This window comes from Neofelis nebulosa, chromosome 2, assembly GCF_028018385.1.
Source record: "Neofelis nebulosa isolate mNeoNeb1 chromosome 2, mNeoNeb1.pri, whole genome shotgun sequence".
Classification (NCBI taxonomy): domain Eukaryota; kingdom Metazoa; phylum Chordata; class Mammalia; order Carnivora; family Felidae; genus Neofelis; species Neofelis nebulosa.
This window is the reverse complement of record NC_080783.1, coordinates 37,919,534-37,941,800: the sequence shown is the minus strand read 5'-3', so window position 1 is coordinate 37,941,800 and position 22,267 is coordinate 37,919,534. Positions and strand designations below refer to the sequence as shown.

The 22,267-nt window shown below is 35.6% G+C and overlaps 2 protein-coding genes across 6 annotated transcripts in view; one reads left to right on the top strand and one right to left on the bottom strand.

Annotated features, from left to right (window-relative positions):
* MARS2 (methionyl-tRNA synthetase 2, mitochondrial) overlaps positions 1–12,139 on the top strand; it is a 40,216-nt gene extending 28,077 nt beyond the window's left edge. For all 3 annotated transcript variants that reach the window (XM_058710170.1, XM_058710160.1, XM_058710152.1), the window contains exon 4: positions 11,939–12,139. The gene's annotated coding sequence lies outside the window, so the exon portion shown is untranslated. The remainder of the gene's footprint in view (positions 1–11,938) is intronic.
* BOLL (boule homolog, RNA binding protein) overlaps positions 1–22,267 on the bottom strand; it is a 44,137-nt gene that overhangs the window by 7,325 nt on the left and 14,545 nt on the right. For all 3 annotated transcript variants that reach the window (XM_058710226.1, XM_058710210.1, XM_058710218.1), the window contains exons 7-10: positions 16,373–16,444; positions 14,148–14,195; positions 13,002–13,130; positions 11,214–11,312 (exon numbers count right to left, since the gene is read on the bottom strand). In XM_058710226.1, coding sequence (XP_058566209.1) covers positions 11,214–11,312; positions 13,002–13,130; positions 14,148–14,195; positions 16,373–16,444 — 348 coding nt within the window. The remainder of the gene's footprint in view (positions 1–11,213; positions 11,313–13,001; positions 13,131–14,147; positions 14,196–16,372; positions 16,445–22,267) is intronic.

Sequence of the window (22,267 nt, the reverse complement as noted above, 5' to 3'; positions counted from 1 at the left end):
TGTGGTACTCAAACTCACAAACCATGGTATCAGTACCTGAGCCAAAATCAGATGCTTAACAACTGAGCCACCAAGGCGCCCCTAGGGCCTTTTAATCTAGAGATTCTTGTCCTTAACTTCCTAGGGAATTTTCTTGTGTTAACTTTTTGCTAATTTCCTTCAAACCATTTTCTTTTTCTGGAATTAATATTTGACTTCTTGGATCAACCTAATTTTATCTTTTTCTCTATTATCATTTACCTCTTTTTTCTATTTTCTGAAAGCTTTTGATTGTAATGTTTAACCCTTTCACATTTGATTTATTTCAGCTACCTCATTAGTGTAAAAACTAATAAAATTTGAGTAAGGTATATAGTTAGGTTAAGAGGACATATTAGTGTTCATTTTCTCTACCAATGCCCTCCAGTCAAAGAACAGGAGGATGAAGGATATACAGAAACTCTATTATTTCTATAACTTTTCTGTAAATCGGAAATTACTTCAAAATACAAAGTTAAAAAAAAAAAGTTAAAAGGGGCAATATGTTTGATAAAAATGAAGTGTTTGCTAGGATCTCTATGCATGGAACACTTCTTATTTTCTCTTATTTTTAAGTGGATATTAATTATAGTTTGATATTTTCTTCTGCTTTCTGCATTATATGTTTCTTTCTGTTTATTATGATCTCTCATTCTGAAGGTTTTCTTCTAACGTGACTGCATATCCATATTTAAGGAGGAAGCACTAAAATCCTAATGGGAAGTTCTTTATGCATGGATAGTTTTATCAATGAGCTTTACTGTTAGGGATTTCATAGGGCCAGCTAAGTTTTTCTCTTGTTAGAAAGCATGCTTCTGTTAGACTCCTGGATCTGCTTATTTAGGTAATTTACTTCTCATGCTTAAAGTGATCAAGGTTAATAGTACCAGTAATCAGATATACTGGCATCTTGTATCCCTTGAAATGATACACTGAGAAGGGCACATCACTTCTGTGATATTTTTTTTCCCCAAATGCATAACTTCTATTTTTTTTTTTTAGGTTTTATTTTTTTTAAAGTAATTTCTACATCCAACGTGAGGCTCAAATTTATAACCATGAGATCAAGAGTCACGTGCTGTACCAACTGAGCCAGCTAGGCACCCCTGCATAACTTCTATTTAATCAAGAGAAATTACCAGACAAACTCATATTGACGGATTATCAACAAAATAACTGACCAGTACTCTTTAAAAGTATCAAGGTCATGAAAGACAGGGAAAGACTGTAAATTTCACAGATTGGAGGAGAGTAGGAGAGATGACAAATTAATGTAATGTGGGATTCTTGGGTTAGATCCTGGAGCAGAAAAAGAACATTTGTGGAAAACTGGTGAAGTTTAAATAGTGCTTGTAGTTTATAATATTGTACTATTGCTAATTTTTGTTTTTCCTAATTGTTCTATGATTACATAAGTTGTTAAATTAGGATAAGCTGGGTGAAGGGATACATAAACTCTTATTTTTTGCAACTTTTCTTTAACTCTAAAATTATTTAAAAATAAATGGTTAAAAAAAAGTTAAAAGGACCAGGATGTTTGAAGGAGAGAAATGGATATTTCCCAGCATATTTATACATGGATTATCTCTCATTAATTAGGCTTGAAGGATGGTGAATCCTTTTTGACTTTTAAATTCAAACAAATCAAGGGTATTTTTATTTTTGTTTTACTATTAAAATGTGTGTTCATTCTTTTTGTCTTTTTTGTATTCCTTTTGAGAGTTACTCCTTTTTTGGCTGGACTTGTGTCTGTTCTCTCTATTCTAGCATTTTATTTTTCATCATTTTATCCTTCATGTTACTTTCCTCTGTATTCTGGGAAGATTTCAAAAAATTCTTTCTACATCAAGGAATTATTTTTATGTAGTAATTACTGGTCCTTTACAGCCGAGACAAATTTGATTTTTTCCATCATATCAATAGTTTCATATGGTGTCTTCTTACACTGACTAGCAACCATTTCATCTCTCCTGTTTTTCAGTCTGTAATTACTAGGAACATGGGATATGTTTTTATAACTTTATTTAATTTCCTCTTGTATATATGTTCTTATGCATATATACATATATATGCTATTTATCCTTGCCTTCAATGTAGTGCCATATACAAAAATATTTTCATGGGACCCATATAATGTATACTTTTCTGTTTAACTTATCCTTGAATGTAGATCTATCCATGAAAATTCTAAAAGATCCATTTCATGAGTTCTTGTTTCTCTTACCGTCCTCTGTCCCATCTCTTAGGTTTGTAGCAAGAAAGAGGCTTGGTACACATACAACCTATGCAATTTCTAGTGCCTCTAGATTGGTAATCTTTTTTGCTTCTGGTGCCTAGTTCTCTGTTGAGTAAAATAATTTATTCTGCAGAATGTGAGACTATGTATAGTTTGACTTTGTACAGTACATAAAAATTTATACCCTCCTGTATGTTCATAGCTGCAAAGCACAGACTTTTCCTGTTCCTGCCCTCTACAATGCAGTGCTTTACAGTTTTCATCCTCTACTCTGAGGACTTGCTGAATATGTGGAAATTTTAGTCTCTAAATTGCTTTATGAGAAGTGTTAATGATACCGAAATGACGAAATGTTTAGGAAGAAGATAGTAATGGAATGATTCTGTAAAGTAAAGGTAAGTTGCTAATTTTTAGTTTAAGTGTACGTTATGGGTCTCTGAGCTAGAAACAGACAGTGGTAACAGGTCAAGTCCTTTTCTAATTTACTCTGGAATCACTGTGTCTTTCTAAAAGGTAACATATAATACATAAATAGCTGTGTTTCTCATTCAAGTCCAATTGGTGCTTTAATTAGAAGAAATTCCTCAGGGGTACCTGGTGGCTCAGCCTGTTAAGCATCCAACTCTTGATTTCGGCTCAGGTCATGATCTCACAGTTTGTGAGATCAAGCCCTGTGTTGGGCTCTACACTGACAGTGTGGAGCCTGCTTGGGATTTTCTCTCTCCCTCTTTCTCTGCCCCTCCCCTGCTTGCACGTGCTCTCTTTCTCTCAAAAATAAATAACCATTCTCCCTTCAAAATGACAAAATGAAGGAATTCACCCCAAAAGAAAGAGCACGAAGAAATGACAGCCAGGAATTTAACCAACACAGATATAAGCAAGATGTCTGAACCAGAATTTAGAATCACGATAATAAGAATACTAGCTGGAGTCTTCTGCTGAGATAAAAGAAGTAAAAAATAGCCAGAATGAAATTAAAAATGCTATAACTGAGCTGCAATCATGATGGATGCAGCGGCGGCAAGGATGGATGAAGCAGAACAGAGACTCAGCGATATAGAGGACAAACTTATAGAGAATAATGAAGCAGAAAAAAAGAGGGAGATTCAGGCAAAAGAGCACGATTTAAAAATTAGAGAAATCAGTGACTCATTAAAAAGGAACAACATCAGAATCATAGGGGTCCCAGAAAAGAAAGAGAGAGAAGTAGGGGTAGAAGGGTTATGTGAGCAAATCATAGTGGAAAACTTTCCTAACTTGAGGAAAGACACAGACATCAAAATCCAGGAAGCACAGAGGAACCCCATTAGATTCAACAAAAACCGACCATCAACAAGGCATATCATAGTCAAATTCACAAAATACTCAGGCAAGGAGAGAATCATGAAAGCAGCAAGGGAAAAAAAAAATCCCTAACTTACAAGGGAAAACAGATCAGGTTTGCAGCAGACCTATCCACAGAAACTTGGCAGGCCAGAAAGGAGTGGCAGGATATATTCAGTGTGCTGAATCAGAAAAATACGCAGCCAAGAATTCTTTATCCAGCAAGGCTGTCATTCAAAATAGAAGGAGAGATAAAAAGTTTCCCAGACAAACAAAAATTAAAGGAGTTTGTGACCACTGAACCAGCCCTGCAAGAATTTTAAGGGGGACTCTCTGAGGGGAGAGAAGATGAAAATATATATATATTTTAAATATATATAACATATACATATACATTTTACACACACACACACACATATATGTGTGTGTGTGTGTGTATATATATATATATATATATATATATGGGGGTATATATATATATATAAATACCAAAAGCAACAAAGATTAGAAAGGACCAGAGAACACCACCAGAAACCCCAACTCTACAAGCATCAAAATGGCAATAAATTCATATCTTTCAGTAGTCACTCTAAACGTCAATGGACTCAATGCTCCAATCAAAAGACATAGGGTAACAGAATGGATAAGAAAACAAGATCCATTGATATGCTGTTTACAAAAGACCCACTTTAGACCTAAAGACACCTTCAGATTGAAAATAAGGGGATGGAGAACCATCTATCATGCTAACGGTCAACAAAAGAAAGCCGAAGTAGCCATACTTATATCAGACAATCTAGACTTTAAAATAAAGACTGTATCAAGAGATGCAGAAGGGCATTATATCATAATCAAGAGGTCTATCCACCAAGAATACCTAACAATTGTAAATATTTATGCACCAAATGTGAGAGCACCCAAATATATAAATCAATTAATCACAAACATAAAGAAACTCATCGATAGTAATACCATAATAGTAGGAGACTTCAGGGGCGCCTGGGTGGCGCAGTCGGTTAAGCGTCCGACTTCAGCCAGGTCACGATCTCGCGGTCTGTGAGTTCGAGCCCCGCGTCAGGCTCTGGGCTGATGGCTCGGAGCCTGGAGCCTGTTTCCGATTCTGTGTCTCCCTCTCTCTCTGCCCCTCCCCCGTTCATGCTCTGTCTCTCTCTGTCCCAAAAATAAATAAAAAACGTTGAAAAAAAAAAATTTTAAAAATAGTAGGAGACTTCAACACCCCACTCACAGCAATGGACAGATCATCTAATCAAAAAATCAACAAGGAAACAATGGCTTTGAATGACACACTGGACCAGATGGACTTAACAGATATATTCAGAACATTTCATCCTAAAGCAGCAGAATATACATTCTCCAGTGCATATGGAACGTTCTCCAGAATAGACCATATACTGGGACACAAATCAGCCCTAAGTAAGTACAAAAAGATTGAGATCATACCGTGCATATTTTCAGACCACAACACTATGAAACTCGAAATCAACCACAGGAAAAAATTTGGAAAGGTAACAAATACTTGGAGACTGAAGAATATCCTACTAAAGAATGAATGGGCTAGCCAAGCAGTTAAAGAGGAAATGAAAAAGTATATGGAAGTCAATGAAAATGATAACACCACAACCCAAAACCTCTGGGATGCAGCAAAGGCAGTCATAAGAGGAAAGTATATAGCAATCCAGGCCTTCCTAAAGAAGGAAGAAAGATCTCAGATACACAACCTAACCTTATGCCTTAAAGAGCTGGAAAAAGAACAGAAAATAAAACCCAAAACCAGTAGAATACAGGAAATAACAAAGATTAGAGCAGAAATTAATGCTATCGAAACCAAAAAAACCAGTAGAACAGATCAATGAAACCAGAAGCTGGTTCTTTGAAAGAATTAACAAAATTGATAAACCACTAGCCAGTTTGATTAAAAAGAAAAAGGAAAGGACCCAAATAATAAAATCAAGAATGAAAGAGGAGAGATCACAACCAACACAGCATAAATAAAAACAATAATAAGAGAATATTATGAGCAATTATATGCCAATAAAATGGGCAATCTGGAAGAAATGGACAAATTCCTAGAAACATATACACTACCAAAACTGAAACAAGAAGAAATAGAAAATTTGAACAGACCCATAACCAGTAAGGAAATCGAATTAGTAATAAAAAATCTGCCAAAAAACAAGAGTCCAGGGCCAGATGGCTTTCCAGGGGAATTCTACCAAACATTTAAGGAAGAGTTAACACCTATTCTCTTGAAGCTATTCCAAAAAATAGAAATGGAAGGAAAACTTCCAAATTCTTTCTATGAAGCCAGCATGACCTTGATTCCAAAACCAGACAGACACCCCACTAAAAAGGAGAACTATAGACCAATTTCCCTAATGAAAATGGATGCAAATATCCTCAACAAGATATTAGCCAACTAGATGCAACAATACATTAAAAAAATTATTCACCACGACCAAGTGGGATTTATACCTGGGATGCAGGGCTGGTTTCATATCCGCAAAACAATTAACGTGATTCATCACATCAATAAAAGGACAAGAACCACATGATCCTCTCAATAGATGCAGAGAAAGCATTTGACAAAATACATCATCCTTTCTTGTTAAAAACCCTCAAGAAAGTAGGGATAGAAGGAGCATACCTCGAGATCATAAAAGCCATATATGAATGACTCAATGCTAATATCATCCTCAATGGGGAAAAACTGAGAGCTTTCCCCCTAAGGTTAGGAACACGACAGGGATGTCCACTGTCACCACTGTTATTCAGCATAGTATTGGAAGTTTTAGCCTCTGCAATCAGACAACTCCAAATCGGCCAGGAGGAGGTCAAACTTTCACTCTTCATAGATGACATGATACTCTATATGGAAAACCCAAAAGATCCCACCAAAAAACTGTAGAATTGATTCATGAATTCAGCAAAGTTGCAGGATATAAAATCAACACACACTGGGGCGCCTGGGTGGCTCAGTCGGTTAAGTGTCCGACTTCAGCTCAGGTCACGATCTTGTGGTTTGTGAGTTTGAGCCCCGCGTCGGGCTCTGGGCTGATGGCTCAGAGCCTGGAGCCTGCTTCCGATTCTGTGTCTCCCTCTCTCTCTGCCCCTCCCCCGTTCATGCTCTGTCTCTCTCTGTCCCAAAAATAAATAAATGTTAAAATAAATAAATAAAATAAAATAAAATAAAATAAAATCAACACACAGACATCAGTTGCATTCCTATACACCAACAATGAAACGACAGAAAGAGAAATCAAGGAATTGATCCCATTTACAGTTGCACCAAAAACCATAAAATACCTAGGAATAAATCTAACCAAAGAGGTGAAAAATCTATATACTGAAAACTACAGAAAGCTTATGAGAGAAATTGTAGAAGACACAAAAAAAATGGAAAAAGATCCCATGCTCCTGGATAGGAAGAACAGATACTGTTAAAATGTCGGTACTATCCAAAGCAATCTACATATTCAATGCAATCCCTATCAAACTAACACCAGCATTCTTCACAGAGCTAGAACAAATAATCCTAAAATTTGTATGGAAACAGAAAAGACCCCGACTAGCCAAAGCAATCTTGAAAAAGAAAATCAAAGCAGGAGGCATCACAATCCCAGACTTCAAGCTATACTACAAAGCTGTACTCATTAAGACAGTATGGTACTGGCACAAGAAAAATAACCATTAAAAAAAGAAGAAGAAGAAATTCCTCATAGGCTGGCAAATAGTTAAATATTATTAACATTAAATATTTTCATGAATAGCTATTATACATTGGAATTAAATAAAATGAACATTTAATTTAAAGGTGAACTTAAAACTATAATTTCCCCAGTTTCTAGTATTTCAATTAATCCTCATAACAAATTTATTGGACACATATTAATGCAAAAATGGAAAAACACTGTAAAACATAAACACTTCATAATTTTCTACTTATACATTTCTTACCCTGGGATCTGATACTGATCTTAAAAGCATAATAGTTCAAATGCCCAGATACACAAAGATTTTCCTTTTGTTTTTTCCTGTAGTCTAGCTCAATGGGCTAATTTTGACATTCTGTGATTTGCTTTATTGACTTCCAAACTCAGTTATGTATAAGATGTGGCTCTGCTGAATTAAAAAATGATACCCTAATTAATACCTTATTCATGGGGCGCCTGGGTGGCGCAGTCGGTTAAGCGTCCGACTTCAGCCAGGTCACGATCTCGCGGTCCGTGAGTTCGAGCCCCGCGTCAGGCTCTGGGCTGATGGCTCGGAGCCTGGAGCCTGTTTCCGATTCTGTGTCTCCCTCTCTCTCTGCCCCTCCCCCGTTCATGCTCTGTCTCTCTCTCTGTCCCAAAAATAAATAAAAAACGTTGAAAAAAAAAAAAAAAGAATACCTTATTCATCTAGTAGTTTCTATATTGGTAGTAGCGTGTGCCTTACAGTCAATGAGTGATTTCTAGCAAACAGTCTTTTACAGCAGTTAGACCTTTGCTCTGAGCCCTGAATAAGGTCTCTATTTTATTGATTAGATTTGATGCTTCAAGATAGTTTTGACATCTGAAATTGCTACTTTGGAATATATCCAGTTAACACCCTTAAAATTATAATCATTAGAGCTCAAATTATTCTTTTTTAAAAATTTTTTTTGGTAATGTTTTTATTTATTTTTGAAGGAGAGAGACAGAGAATGAGTGGCGGAGGAGCAGAGAGAGAGGGAGACAGAGAATCTGAAGCAGACTCCAGGCTCTGAGCCGTCAGCACAGAGCCTGATGCAGGGCTCGAACCCACAAACTGTGAGATCATGACCCGAGCCGAAGCCGGAAGCTCAACCGACTGAGCCACTCAGGCACCCCGAGCTCACATTATTCTAAGGAATATTTCTACCTTTTTCTTTTAACTCATCAAGGTATTTGGTACACCAGAGAAAATTTGCATAATAAGAACGAAGGCTAATGTTTCAAATGTCAATATTTTAATATTAGTGTACTTAATATGTTTTAGGAAAAGATCATCAACTAATGATATAACAGTTGTGTATTAAGACTTCTATGTTATAATACAAATGTACTATAAACAACAGGAGATAATTTTCCATACAGTAAAACTTGAATATTAAAGCATTTCTATAGGATTGTATAGTTTTAGAAAACTATGGGAGTGTTTTTAGAGTTTCTGTCCCTAGGTGGGGTAGCATTTTCTATTGAGGGCCATCAAATCACCTAAAGAAAATTATTGGGCATAAAATACACAGAACATTAGACCTTAAAAAATAAAAACTGGAAATATAAAACTGTATACAATAGCCCTGTGTTTCAGTTTTGACTTTTAAAGTTTATTAAATTAAACTTTCTTTTTTTCCTCATCTCTAACAAAAGAGGATTTTTGGGTTTTCTTCCCCATCCCTCTCAACTTTGTATCTCTAAGTATAAAAGGTTAAATTCCACTGATACTGAGACATTGCATTCCTTAAAGCATTTCATACTTCAAAACCTCTGAGTAAGGATACGTTTACAATTGATGGCAATGTTTTTTTCCTTCATGGTGATAAATAATGGTGTGTCTTATAATCCATGATGTTGCAGATTCAATGAAATCTGATACTAGGTTGTGTGAGACATGATGGGTTTTGGAGTAAGCTAGTTAAGCATAGTTCATAGCTCTTCAATTCTTCTCTAATCCTTAAATCTTAATTTGAATAGGACTAAAACATTCTCTAGGATGCATCCCATGTGATAACCAGAATTATTATAACCCTTAATGAGACAGATTAAATTGAAACAAGTCAGTAGTTTTCTTCCCCTTTGGCCTGTGGCATAGTAAAGCAAAGATCTGCATCAGGATAGAATGGGGAAAGTTCCTTCTAGCAGCATTTCTTTAGACATGAAGAGACAGGTTACTGATTCCAGTTTTAGGCTTATATATGAAAAAAGAGAAGATACCTACCTTTTCATGACTGTTATGATTTATATGCAACATAAATGTACTTTTTATGTGACTAAGGAGTAAGATACTAGTTTCTCTGTATAACTTCTTTCATTTCTTATTCATAGATTTAAGAAAATGTAGAAAAGTGTTTACTCTTAAACTAGAGGAATTAAACTTTAAATTAGCATGTGTAACATTAGGGGTGCCTGTGTAGCTCAGTTGGTTAAGTGTCTGACTCTAGATTTTGGCTCAGGTCATGATCTCACGGTGTGTGAGTTAGAGCCCCACATCAGGCTCTGCACTGGCAGTGTGGAGCCTGCTTGGTATTCTATTCTCTCTCTCTCTCCCCCTCTCTCTGCCCCTGCCCAGCTAGCGCTCTCTCTCTAAGTAAATAAACAAACTTAAAAAAAAAAAAAAGAATGTGTAACATTAACATTCTTTGGAAATTTCTTCTAGTACCACTCAAGCAATAAAACTTCAATCCTGTGTGTTTATATATATAGTGTATATAATCAGTAACTGAAAGTAATTAGTACTTGCTTAATATGGCTAATCTCTTTCAGCTATTCCTAGAGAAGTATATTAGGAGAAAATGTTAACACCAGAGGAAATCTGTTTTAGAAAATTTTGATAGTATAATAACTCTATAAATAAAGTTTAGGAACACTCTAGGCTTTGACACTAGGTCACCATTATGGTTTTATTTCATGTGTACAGTACAGTAGTAATAGCAGTGAAAGGATGCAGTGAGTGGTAATGGGATGAGGGGATATGAGAGAGTGGGGAGGCTCCTTAAAGTAGACTGTCTTGGTACCAAGTTCTAACACATGGGATGGCTCAGAAGCATAAATATGACTGTGAAATAGCTAATCTCCATCATTTTGTCATAGAATATGCCTACATTCCTTACCAAAGTACACTGCAAGCAAGATTCATGTTACCATCACAATAGTTAATCAATCTGTGATTCTTCACTTAGAGATGTAGTCCCAATTCCCCAAGTAATGATGAAGAGTTTCAATAAGAAACTTTTATTGAAGGTCATAAGGGAATAAGAAGAATTTAGTTGAAATATATTGAATATATCCATGCATCTAACTAGATTCCCACTCTTTGGCATGCATCTGATTTAGGATGCATGAGCAGTTCCCAAACTAGCTGAATAGATTGTTAACTGTTTTTATCTCCCATATAAATGCCACATTCCATTAACACACATAACCAAAATCTGAGTATATGAAATATCTAGGCAAATTCAGTGAGACAAAAAGTAGATTAGAGGTTACCAGGGATTTGTAGGGAGAGAATAATTGGAAATTATTGCTTCACGGGTACAGATTTTCTATTTGGGGTAATGAAAAAGTGTGGAAATAGATAGTGGTAATGGTTGCACGGCATTGTGGATGTAATTAATTAACACTTAGGTGTACACTTAAAATGGCAAATTTTAAGTTATATGTATTTTACTACAGTAAATAAAACATTTTTGACCATGTATGGTTTATAACTTGTTCAAAACTAATAAATAAAAATTATAATTTAGAATTGTACATCCTTCACATGAAAAAGTTCATTAATTCTGTTCTTCTGATCACAAATGTGATCTAAATATCCAAAGTTGTTCCTTTTCAGAAAATAAATTTGAAAAACTTGAAATGACTGAAAAAACACCAAAAAATCAAAACAAACTTCTTACTTTAATTGGCTCAGGCTGCATCACAGGTGTAGGCATAGCGATGGCACTTGGAGCATAAACCTGGTGATATGTTGCTTGAACTCCATGATCAGAATATGGCTGTTAACAAAAAAGGAAAAAAAAATTATTGCCTTTCATTTATTAATTCAAAGTATTTATTCAGCGTTACAATGTACAGGAATTTTGCTACCTAATAGAGGAACACAAATGAAAAACACACTCTCTATCTTTAATTAATTTATAGACTGATTGGGGATAGCTGAGTAGCCAAAATTACCATAAATCCTATGAAACGTATAGGAGAAAAGAAAAGAACTACTTGATTTAGCTTAAGAAAGTCAGGGAGGTAGTCAGGAAGTTTTCTAGTGGAATTGATGCTTGAATTTGAAGAATTAGGGAAAGAAGATGGGAATAGTATGTACAAAGACAACTAAGAACACACCTCACTTCTCCAGGTATGCAAGAAGAAAAAGCAAATTATGTACCAGGGAGAAAATCAGGCTGGCTTCAAACTTCTTAACACCAGAGAAGAGTACACCAGAAGTTCTATAATTAAATAGTGTTGTTAAGGGTTGAATTGTGTTCCCTCAAATCTTCTGTTTTGAAGTCGTAACCTCTATTACATCAGAGCGTGACCTTATTTGTAGACAGGGTATTTATAGAGATAATCAAGTTAAATGGACATTAAGGTGGAACCTAATCCAGTATGACTGCTATCCTCACAGAATCGAGAAATTTGGACACAGAGACACAAAGATAATGTGAAGACACAGGGGAAAGATGGCCATCTATAAGTTAAGAAGAGAAGCCTGAAACAAATGCTTCCCTCATGGCCCTCAGACTGAACCAATCCTGCCAACATCTTGGTCTTCAACTTTGAGTCTCTAGAACTCTAAGACAATAAATGTCTGTTGTTTAAGCCATAATTTGTTGTACTTTGTTCTGGCAGTATGATGTAGCTATTTTATAGCTAGTGTAACTGTCTTTCAGATTTATAGACAACAATATTCAACAAACAAGTATGTAAGAAATCTCTTAAGAGAATGTAACAACCACAAGCTTTCTTTAACAATGAGTTCTTGAAGAGTCAGTCAACCAGGTGATGGAGGGTAAGATGAAAAATGGAGAAATCCTAGAAGTAGTGATAGTAACATTAAGATCCAATTGTGGAAATTATTGTTCCAGAATGTCATCATAATGTTATAAACATTAGTAATATAAAAAAGTAATATAATACACTCTAATTGGGAGGTGGGTGTTAATTTTCTAATCTTTCATAACACTGATTTAAAACATACCTGTACAGTTCCTGGCACATAGGTGGTAAGGTAAGTAATGATTTGGAAATGTAGTTTAAAGACACTGAACATGATATTTACAATTTGTAGTTATGAAGTATTTTTGATTTACATTTTAAAGGAAGATTTTTTTAGATTATTTTCTTCTTTAATTTTTATATGCTTTTAATTGACAGAATGTTAATAACAATACAGATTGACAGGCAAACCAAAAGAAAGAGAAGTATTTGGTACCTTACTCTTTCAAGCAGATCAACTCAGAGATTAGCCTAGTACAGTGAACAGCTAATTTCAGAAATGGTTCAGAACTAGTTAATGAAGAAGTCTAAGTTGGAGCATTCTTAGATATTAAAGAGGAAAAGATGTGAATAAATCAAAGAAAAAAGATATGCAGCTTCCATGAGGGTCTTAAATATCTTTAGAAAAGAAAAAGAAATACAATATAACGATGAGGTAGTTATAGGTAATTTACTTTGAGACTAATACATACCTCTGGAACTGAGGCTTCCATCAGAGACAGTGGAGGAGGGACACATCCACCATCTTGTGCGATTTCCACCGGTTGATAAATAACCTCAGAAGGTTGCAGGTATAAGAATGGAGCAGAAGATGCAGGAGACTAAAACACAAAGCCATATTTCCAAATCAAATATGATTCCAGTTAAACCAAATAACTTACCCAACAGATGACAGAAATATTTGTTTCATAATTTGCTGAAGTTCTTTTCCAAGAATAGAAGTATCTTAACAACAAATAAGGAGTTCTTGGTTATTATAAATTCCAATTGTGTAGATGTGATCAAAGAACTTTATCACTGGTAAATACTAAAGTTTCTTAATGCTTCACAACCTCATTTATAAATTCAGATAATAATGATATTAAGATCACTATTGAAGGTTGTAATAATATAGCTTACAATGTTTAAATTGGCACAGATACCTATTCTCAGCTTTGTGACTTCACATGGGAATGCAAAATGTCATTAAATAGTCTTTTTGGTGGTATACTGTTTGTATCAAAAATTGAGAAATGGAATTTTACTAAGGAGCATAGTCAAACTGAAGAAAAATTTGAAGTAAAACTGGAAAAATGCTACATTTCCCCATAATATTAATAATAAAAAGTAGGGGCGCCTGGGTGGCTCAGTCGGTTAGTCGGCCGACTTCGGCTCAGGTCATGATCTCGTGGTCCGTGAGTTCAAGCCCCGCGTTGGGCTCTGTGCTGACAGCTCAGAGCCCGGAGCCTGTTTCAGATTCTGTGTCTCCCTCTCTCTCTCTGACCCTCCCCCGTTCACGCTCTCTCTCTGTCTCAAAAATAAATAAACGTAAAAAAAAAATTAAAACAAAATAATAAAAAGTAATTTTGCATGTTTATATAAGTACTCACTTTTTAATAAAATGCTTTCACTAACACGATCTCATGTGATCTTCACAAAGATCAGGTAAACAAACTTACAAAGGTATGGTATCATTACTTCCATGTTACAAATGGGGAAGCTAAGAAATATAGTAATTAAATAAACTGCCACAGGTATCACAGTTACTAAATAGAAAAGGAACATCTCAAATCTAGTTCTCCTGACCTTAATATTCATATAGTCTTCATAAAAATACAATTAAAAAAGTTAATATTTACCTGAGGAACGCCCCACTGCCACTGTCCTGGTAGGCACTGTGCAGGGGCCTAAAATGAAAAACAGAGACAAACCCACCCACATTATAAACAGGGGTCAAAACTGGATACCTACATGCAAATAGAATGAAGTTGGATCCCTACACCTCAAACTATATACAAAAATTAACTCAAGTTGGGTCAAAGATCTAAAAATGTAAGAGCTAAAACTATAAAACTCTTAGAAGAAAATATGTGTAAATCTTTGTGGGTTCGAATTAGGCAATTAAAAAAAAAATATATGACATGTAGCATTCTTTCTCACCCCCTGACACTTTAAAAGCACTGGGTTGAGCTTTTCTTCCTTGACCCTAGATAAAAATTAGGACAGAGCACTTCTTGGGGTGTGGCAGATTCCAAATGCGGACTCTCTAGTTAGGTAGTTTACTGGATTCTTTGGTGATCTCCCTGCTGAGAACTTCTAATTACATTTCTAGCCCTTGATTCTAGAAGTCTATTTCACACATATTCTTTCTTTATTGGGGTCATCTTAAAGTTTTTTGAAAAGGGTCTCTTCTGTGAGGTTCACATCTTGCTCTTGGGACATATAAACCTTTCTTGTTGTGAGTAAAAGTTCAACACATTCCCACTGTAGCCTTCTCTCCAGGCTCTGCCTCCAGAGGCTAGTTCAGCTGCTTCTTTGAACTTTTTCAGTCCAAAGTCAGGTGCATTAAGCTTTCTTAGTCATTCTCTGATGTCCTCTTTACTTGGTTGAGAAGAAGGGGAAATGCCATAGCATTCTAACAACTCTTTTATTCAAGAAAACCTTGTTACCAATCTCCCTCAGCAATCTCAGCTTTCCCTCATTGTGTTCAAGGTGGACAATAAGCTAAGGGTCCTCAAACTGGTTTCACAATATTTGGCTGGTTGTGGTAAAAGCTGTGGTACCTAATGTTTTGTCTTTGAGGCTTCTGCTAAACTTTTGAGGCAGCTTAGAAAAAGTGATACCACATATGTATTTTAAATATATGCCATTAAGTTATTTTCATATTTAGTAAATGAAGGAAATACTTTAGATATTTTATATTTAGCATGCTAATAGAATTGATAACTTTATTTTAAAATAAGCAATATAGCATAATAATATAATATACACTAGAGTGCCTGGGTGGCTCAATTGGTTAAGTGCTAGACTTCAGCTCAAGTCATGACCTCATGGTCATGTTTGTGGGTTCGAGCCTCACATCAGGGTCTGTGCTGACAGCTCAAAGCCTGGAGCCTGCTTTGGATTCTGGGTCTCCCTCTCTCTCTGCCCCTCCCCTGCTTGCACTCTGTCTCTGTCTCTCTCTCAAAAATAAACATTAAAAAAATATATATATACATTAACATATGATAATATAACAAATTTAAATAAATTTAAATTTTAAATTCTATCTAAAATAACCCTCCCTCCCAAAACTGAGTCTAATACTAAAAAGAATTCCAGTAAACTTAACACTTGATGTGGGTGTATTTTAAAAGTTAAAAAAAAAAAAAAAAGAAAGAAACAAATTCTCTTCCAATATTCCAGAAGTAAGAAAGAATGTGATTTTATTTGTGAATGCTATAGATCAGAGGTTGGCAAGTAAAGGGCCAGAGAGTAAATATTTTAAGCTTTGCAGTCCATAATATCTCTGTTAGAACTACTAAACTCTGTCATTGTAGTACAAAAGCAGCCAGAGACAGTATGTAAACAAATACAAGATATGTAATACAAATACAAGATATGTAAACAAATCTTTATTTGCAAAACACCAAAATAGTCTGGCATTATGGATCACTTATCACCAATCTCCCACAGAATTAACAGAAGAGTGTTGGTTAACTAAAAGAGGCTTATTTTAATATAGATTATGTTAAATATAATAGCAAGGAAGTAATATAATGTTAACAATAACATTAAAAAATTAGCCTGTGACCCTGAATGTGTTATCTGTATGTTGCTTTGGGAATTTCTAAAGACTTTTGAGATTAAATGTTAGCCAAATGGAGCAAAACTGACCTCATTACATTTGGTTAAATGAAGCAAACATTCTACCTTCTTGTATGATATTGTTTAGTTCCCCATAAGAAAAAAAACCCCACTGTTATCAAGGCTTAAGTATCTCATTTTAATTACTAGAGTTATTGCATGAGAAAGAATACAATGAAATTTACCCAAAAAGGACTGAAGGTATTACAGAGAATTTTAATTGTAATTTCATGTTTACCTGATAGTGATACGCAGGTTGCTGATAAACTGGCTGAGCTACCATCACAGGGGAACTAGATACAGAACGTGACTATAAGAGGAAAAAAAAAAAGTGAAAAATTATTTTAGGCCTAAGCAAAATTCTTTAAAATAGTTTTTACAAAATTTATCCCGAATTGTTACCTAAACCCAGTCAAACTGTGGTCTATGATTGGAAATGTCATTTTTCTATCTGTTATTGATAGAATTACCAACCCCACTTAAGTCTACTAAAATCATCACAGTAGTCCCACTTTTATTTGGTTTCATTTCCATGGTAATGCTAAAACCACCACCAGAAAAGTTGTTTCGTCCAGACTATAAAAATATGGTTCTAAGAGAATTTTTTAAAAGAAAATGGCAGCTGGACTTAAGGTGATGATGCCTATTTCCATCATGAGACCAGCAATAGATAATGTTAACATATAGAACTGAATGAATAATCACATCCAATTTTGCCACTGATTTCCCACTACTTACAAATAATTAAATCTTATTCCTTTGTTATACATTTAATTAAGGCAAATACATTTCTTATTGAAGCATTTATCAAATTCTGTTTTATTAATTTGACACTTAAATGAGTTAATCATCCGGGGTGCCTAGGTAGCTCAGTTGGTTAAGCGGCCGACTCTTGATTTTGGCTCAGGTCATGATTTCCTAGTTCGTGGGATCAAGCCCCACGTCCAGCTCTATGCTGACAGTGTGGAGCCTGCTTGGGATTCTCTCTCTCCCTCTCTCTCTGCCCCTTCCCTGCTTGCTTTCATGTGCACATGTGCTCTCTTTCTCTCTCTCTCTCTCTCAATTAATAAACATTAAAAAAAAATAAATGAGTTAATCATCCAATAAACTTCAAGTGATTTCTCTATGTTTGAAAAAGTACACATAACACTTAATTATTCAAAGTAATAGAGTAAACCCAAAATTAGGTTATTTAAAATCAGACTAATAAAACAGGCAAATTGTATTACAAGATAGTTAAAATAAGCTTTAATGATAGCAGTTAAAATTCAGTTTCCAATATGGGATCTAACTTATGTTGTTTTATTTTAATTCTCACTGTACCACCCCACCCACAAAATGAAAAAAGTATCATTGTACAATTTTCAGACTATCATGTTAATAAAATTGTAAAGAGATTAACATTAGAAAATAATAATGTAATTTACTATATTAATTTATTTAATTTCTAATAACAAAGGGGGAAAAATCTCAGCAGACATAGAAAAAGCATTTGTTAAAATTCAATACCCCTTATGCTAAGCGAAATTAGTCAGAGAAAGACAAATAACGTATGACTTCACTCATATGAGGAATTTAAGATACAAAACAGATCAACGTAAGGAAAGCATAAAGAATATAAAAACAGGAAGGAGGATACAACATAAGAGACTCTTAAATATAGAGAACAAACAGAGGGTTGCTGGAGGGGTGGTGGGAGGGGGAATGGGCTAAATGGGTCAGAGGCATTAAGAAACCTACTCTTGAAATCATTATTGCACTATATGCTAACTAACTTGGATGTAAATTAAAAAATAAATAATTAATTAAAAAATAAATATGTCTGGGGTGCCTGGGTGGCTCAGTCGGTTGAGCATCCGACTTCAGCTCAGGTCATGATCTTGCAGTGTGTGAGTTCAAGCCCCTCTTCGGGCTCTGTGCTGACAGCTTGGAGCCTGGAGCCTGCTTGGCATTCTGTGTCTCCCTCGCTCTCTGCCCCTCCCCCACTCATGCTCTCTCTCTCTCCCTCTCTCTCTCTCTGTCAAAAATACATAAACATGGGGCGCCTGGGTGGCGCAGTCGGTTAAGCGTCCGACTTCAGCCAGGTCACGATCTCGCGGTCCGTGAGTTCGAGCCCCGCGTCGGGCTCTGGGCTGATGGCTCGGAGCCTGGAGCCTGTTTCCGATTCTGTGTCTCCCTCTCTCTCTGCTCCTCCCCCGTTCATGCTCTGTCTCTCTCTGTCCCAAAAATAAATAAAAAACGTTGGAAAAAAAAAATTAAAAAAAAATACATAAACATTAAAAAAATTAAAAAAATAGATATGTTTAAGGAAAAATATTCAATACTCTTTCATGATAAATTTAATACTCTTTCTTTCTTAGCAAACAGAATGTAAAACACCTTTCTTAATTGATCAGGTGTGACTTTGTCCCTCTAGGGAACATTTGACAATACTTTTGGTTTTTATAGATGTGAGGAGGCTAGGACACTGCTAAACATCCAATGTACATGACAGCCTCCAACAACAAAGAATCATCTGGCCCCAAATGTCTGGTGCTGAGGTTGAGAAACCTTCGTTAAATCTAAGATTATCTTCCAAAATCTACAGTATATGTATACAAAACTTAATGGTGAATCACTGAACTTGTTTCCTTTTTCAAGGACAAGGGCATGTTGTTATATAAATACTGTAGCAGAGACAATGCCAGTGCAATAACTCAATGGGAAAAAAAATGAGAAAAGAGCAGAAAAAAATAACTATACTGAATAATAAATGATTGTCTATATAAGAGTTTTGAAGGATTACTGATAGAATATGAACACTTAAAAATCAAAAGCATTACTACCTATGAGTCTCAACCTATTAGGAAATGTGATTAAAAAAATGTCATTCTTAAAATCAACAAAAACCATAAAGTACTTAAGAATAAATCCAACAAAAGATGTACTAAACTATTTCCTGGAGAAAGAAAATTTTGTGGATAGATGGAAATAAAAAACCTAACGAAATGTTTGTGGATGTTAAAATTCAGTATTATACACAAATTAATCTACATATTTAATGCAATTATAATAAACACCCAACAAAGGCTTTTCACAGAATTGAACAAGCTGGATTATAACATTTATATTTATAAAAATGAAGACTTAAGGATAGATGAGAGACACCTGAAGAAAAAAGTGATAGGGTTGCCCTACCAGATTTTAACTAGTTCTAAAGCAACAGGACCTAAAAGAGAATTGGGCAGGGCAAACAAATACACCAGTGGAATAGAACTGAGAGCCCAGAAGAAGACCCCACTCCACCTACACTCCAGAAATGTGGCATTTCACAGAGGATTCATTTCAAAACAGTGGAAGATGATGAATTAGTCAATATATGAACTCCAGATTTAAGATCTAGATGTGAAAAACAGCAACACTATAGTATTTTACAAATAAAATATAAAATATCTATATTTGAGTAATAAGGAAGTGTTTTTTTTTAATTAAAAAATTTTTGTTAATGTTTATTTTTAAGAGAGAGAGAGAGAAACAGAGAGAGAGAGAAGAGAATGAGCAGAGGAGGGGCAGAGAGAGGGGGAGACACAGAATCCAAGCAGGCTCCATGCTCTGAAGCTGTCAGCACAGAGCCTGACGTGGGGCTCGAACTCACAGACTGTGAGATCATGACCTGAGCTGAAGTCAGATGCTCAACCGACTGAGCTATCCAGGCGCCCCAGGAAGTGTTTTGGTTTTTTTTTTTTTAAACAAGATACTAAAAGATGAAGCCATAAAGGAAAACATTAATATATTTTTTAACATTAAAAGAACTAGCATGTGACAAAGACAAAACTTATAAAGTTAATGGACAAGCCACAAACTAGAACTCACAAAATTCATACATGAACTCAAGAAAAAGACAATAATCCCCAATGGAAAAAAATAAGTAACCCCACTGGACAAAGGATATGAAGAGGCACCTCAGAGAAGAAAGTAGAATGGCAAATAAATACATGAAATGTTAAATCTTACCAATGATTAAATAAAAAAACAACATACTATTTCATAATAACATTGGCAAAAATGTAAAATTAAAGGGTTGGCAGATTATGGAGAAATTGCAGCTTTCATAAACTGTAGCTAAAGTGTATATTTGGAAAGCCATTTGGCAACATTTAGTCAAAGATGTTTATACTTTATAATGTGAAATTTTACTTCTATGCATATATTGTAGCCTAGACCAAGTTAGTGTGGTAGGGACCCCTCCCTAAGGAGAGAAAAAAAAAAAAAAAAAGAGAGAGAGAGAAAAGGAAAAAAAAAAAAAACACAAAAAACAAGGTAACCTGGCTATGTGTCTATGTGACAACATCCCTCATGACGTTGTAAACTGAGAACACTTAATCAGACTACATGTGTGTGTATGTTACCATATATGGGAGACAAAGAAATAGAAAATGCATAAAAAACCTATGCTACATGATGTTTGGTGCTCAGTTTTTTGGGTATGAACCCAACTGATTGGTGGTGGCACGAATAAAGTTGCTTTCTGGAAATTAAAAAGCCTCGGTGCCACGACTCTGTGTGAGAATCCTGCTACAGCAGGAGAATACAGAATTTTTCCAGTGGTACGTAAGCATGAATAAGTTTAAGAGTATTAATTTTTTTTCTTATAAGTTTATTTATTTATTTGGAGAGAGAGGGAGAGAGAACGTGAGTGTGTGAGCAGGGGAGGAGAGAGAGAGAGGGTGAGAGAGAAATCCCAAGCAGGCTTCGCACTGTCAACACAGAGCCCTACGTGGGGCTTGTACTTACAAACTGTGAGATTATGATCTGACCTCAAATCAAGAGTCAGATGCTTAACCAACTGAGTCATCCAGGTGCTCCAAGAGTATTAATTTTTATGTACTCCTTCCTGATTTGATCTGTGAATGTGTCTGTGTACTATGTGTCTGTCTTCTTTTCATAACTCTCCTTTCACAATTACCCTTCTCCTTCACAATGAAAGACACACTTCTCAATCATCCTGGATCTGTTATAGTGCTTTGTTCTGGAATATAAATACCAACAGGGCATGAAACAATTCAAGAAGGCAATGCCCTTAAAAAATAGGAGATAGCAAAGCAAAAAGAGTTTATATAAGAAATATTAAAGAGGAGGAGTGCCTGGGTGGCTCAGTTGGTTAAGTAACCGACTCTTGATTTTCACTCGGGTCATAATCTCAAGGTTGTGGGACTGAGCCCTGTGGCAGGCTCTGTGCTGACAGCTTGGAGCCTGCTTGGGATTCTTGCTCTCCTGTCTCTCTGCTCCTCCCCTGTTGTCTCTCTCAAAATAAATAAACTTAAAAAAAAAAAGAAATATTAAAGGGGAGATGGTCCCTTATTTCATCGAGGGAACAAAATAAGTTACATGATCGTCACAGGAATACATACTAACTCATTCATTTGAACTTAAACATTATAAAAATATTAAAGGTCAGAATTTTCTAATAGAAACAAAGTTTTATTTGGCTGACTAATTTTGTTAACTGAGTTTTAGAGCAGACATTTTCCATCCTTTTTTTAAAAAAGATTTTTTTTAAGTTTATTTATTTTTGAGAGAGAGAGAGAGAGAGAGAGAGAGAGACAGAGAGACAGAGCGTGAGAGAGAGAGAGAGAGAGAGAGAAAGAGAGAGAGACAGAGCGTGAGTGGGGGTGGGTGGCAGAGAGAGAGGGAGACACAGAATCTGAAGGAGGCGCCAGGCTCTGAGCTGTCAGCACAGAGCCTGAGGTGGGGCTCAAACTCACAGACTGTGAGCAGTCTGGGGCTCACTGGGGCAGAGCAAGAGAGAGAGAGAGAGAAGTAAGGCTTGATCCCATGACCCTGGGATCATGACCTGAGCCAAAATCAAGAGTCAGCCCCTCGACTTAGTCTCCCAAGCACCCCACAACACTTCTTCTTAAATGAAATATACAGCTACAAAGTTTTATAAAAATGTATCTAAAATAAATCTATAATACTCCACAATATATAATATTCCTACATTATTTAAAATTTCAGGGGCTCCTGGGTAGTTCAGTTGGTTAAGTGTCTGACTTTGGCTCAGGTCATGATCCCACAGTTTGTGAGTTCAAGTCCTGTGTCAGGCTCTGTGCTGACAACTCAGAGCCTAAGGCCTGCTTCAGATTCTGTGTCT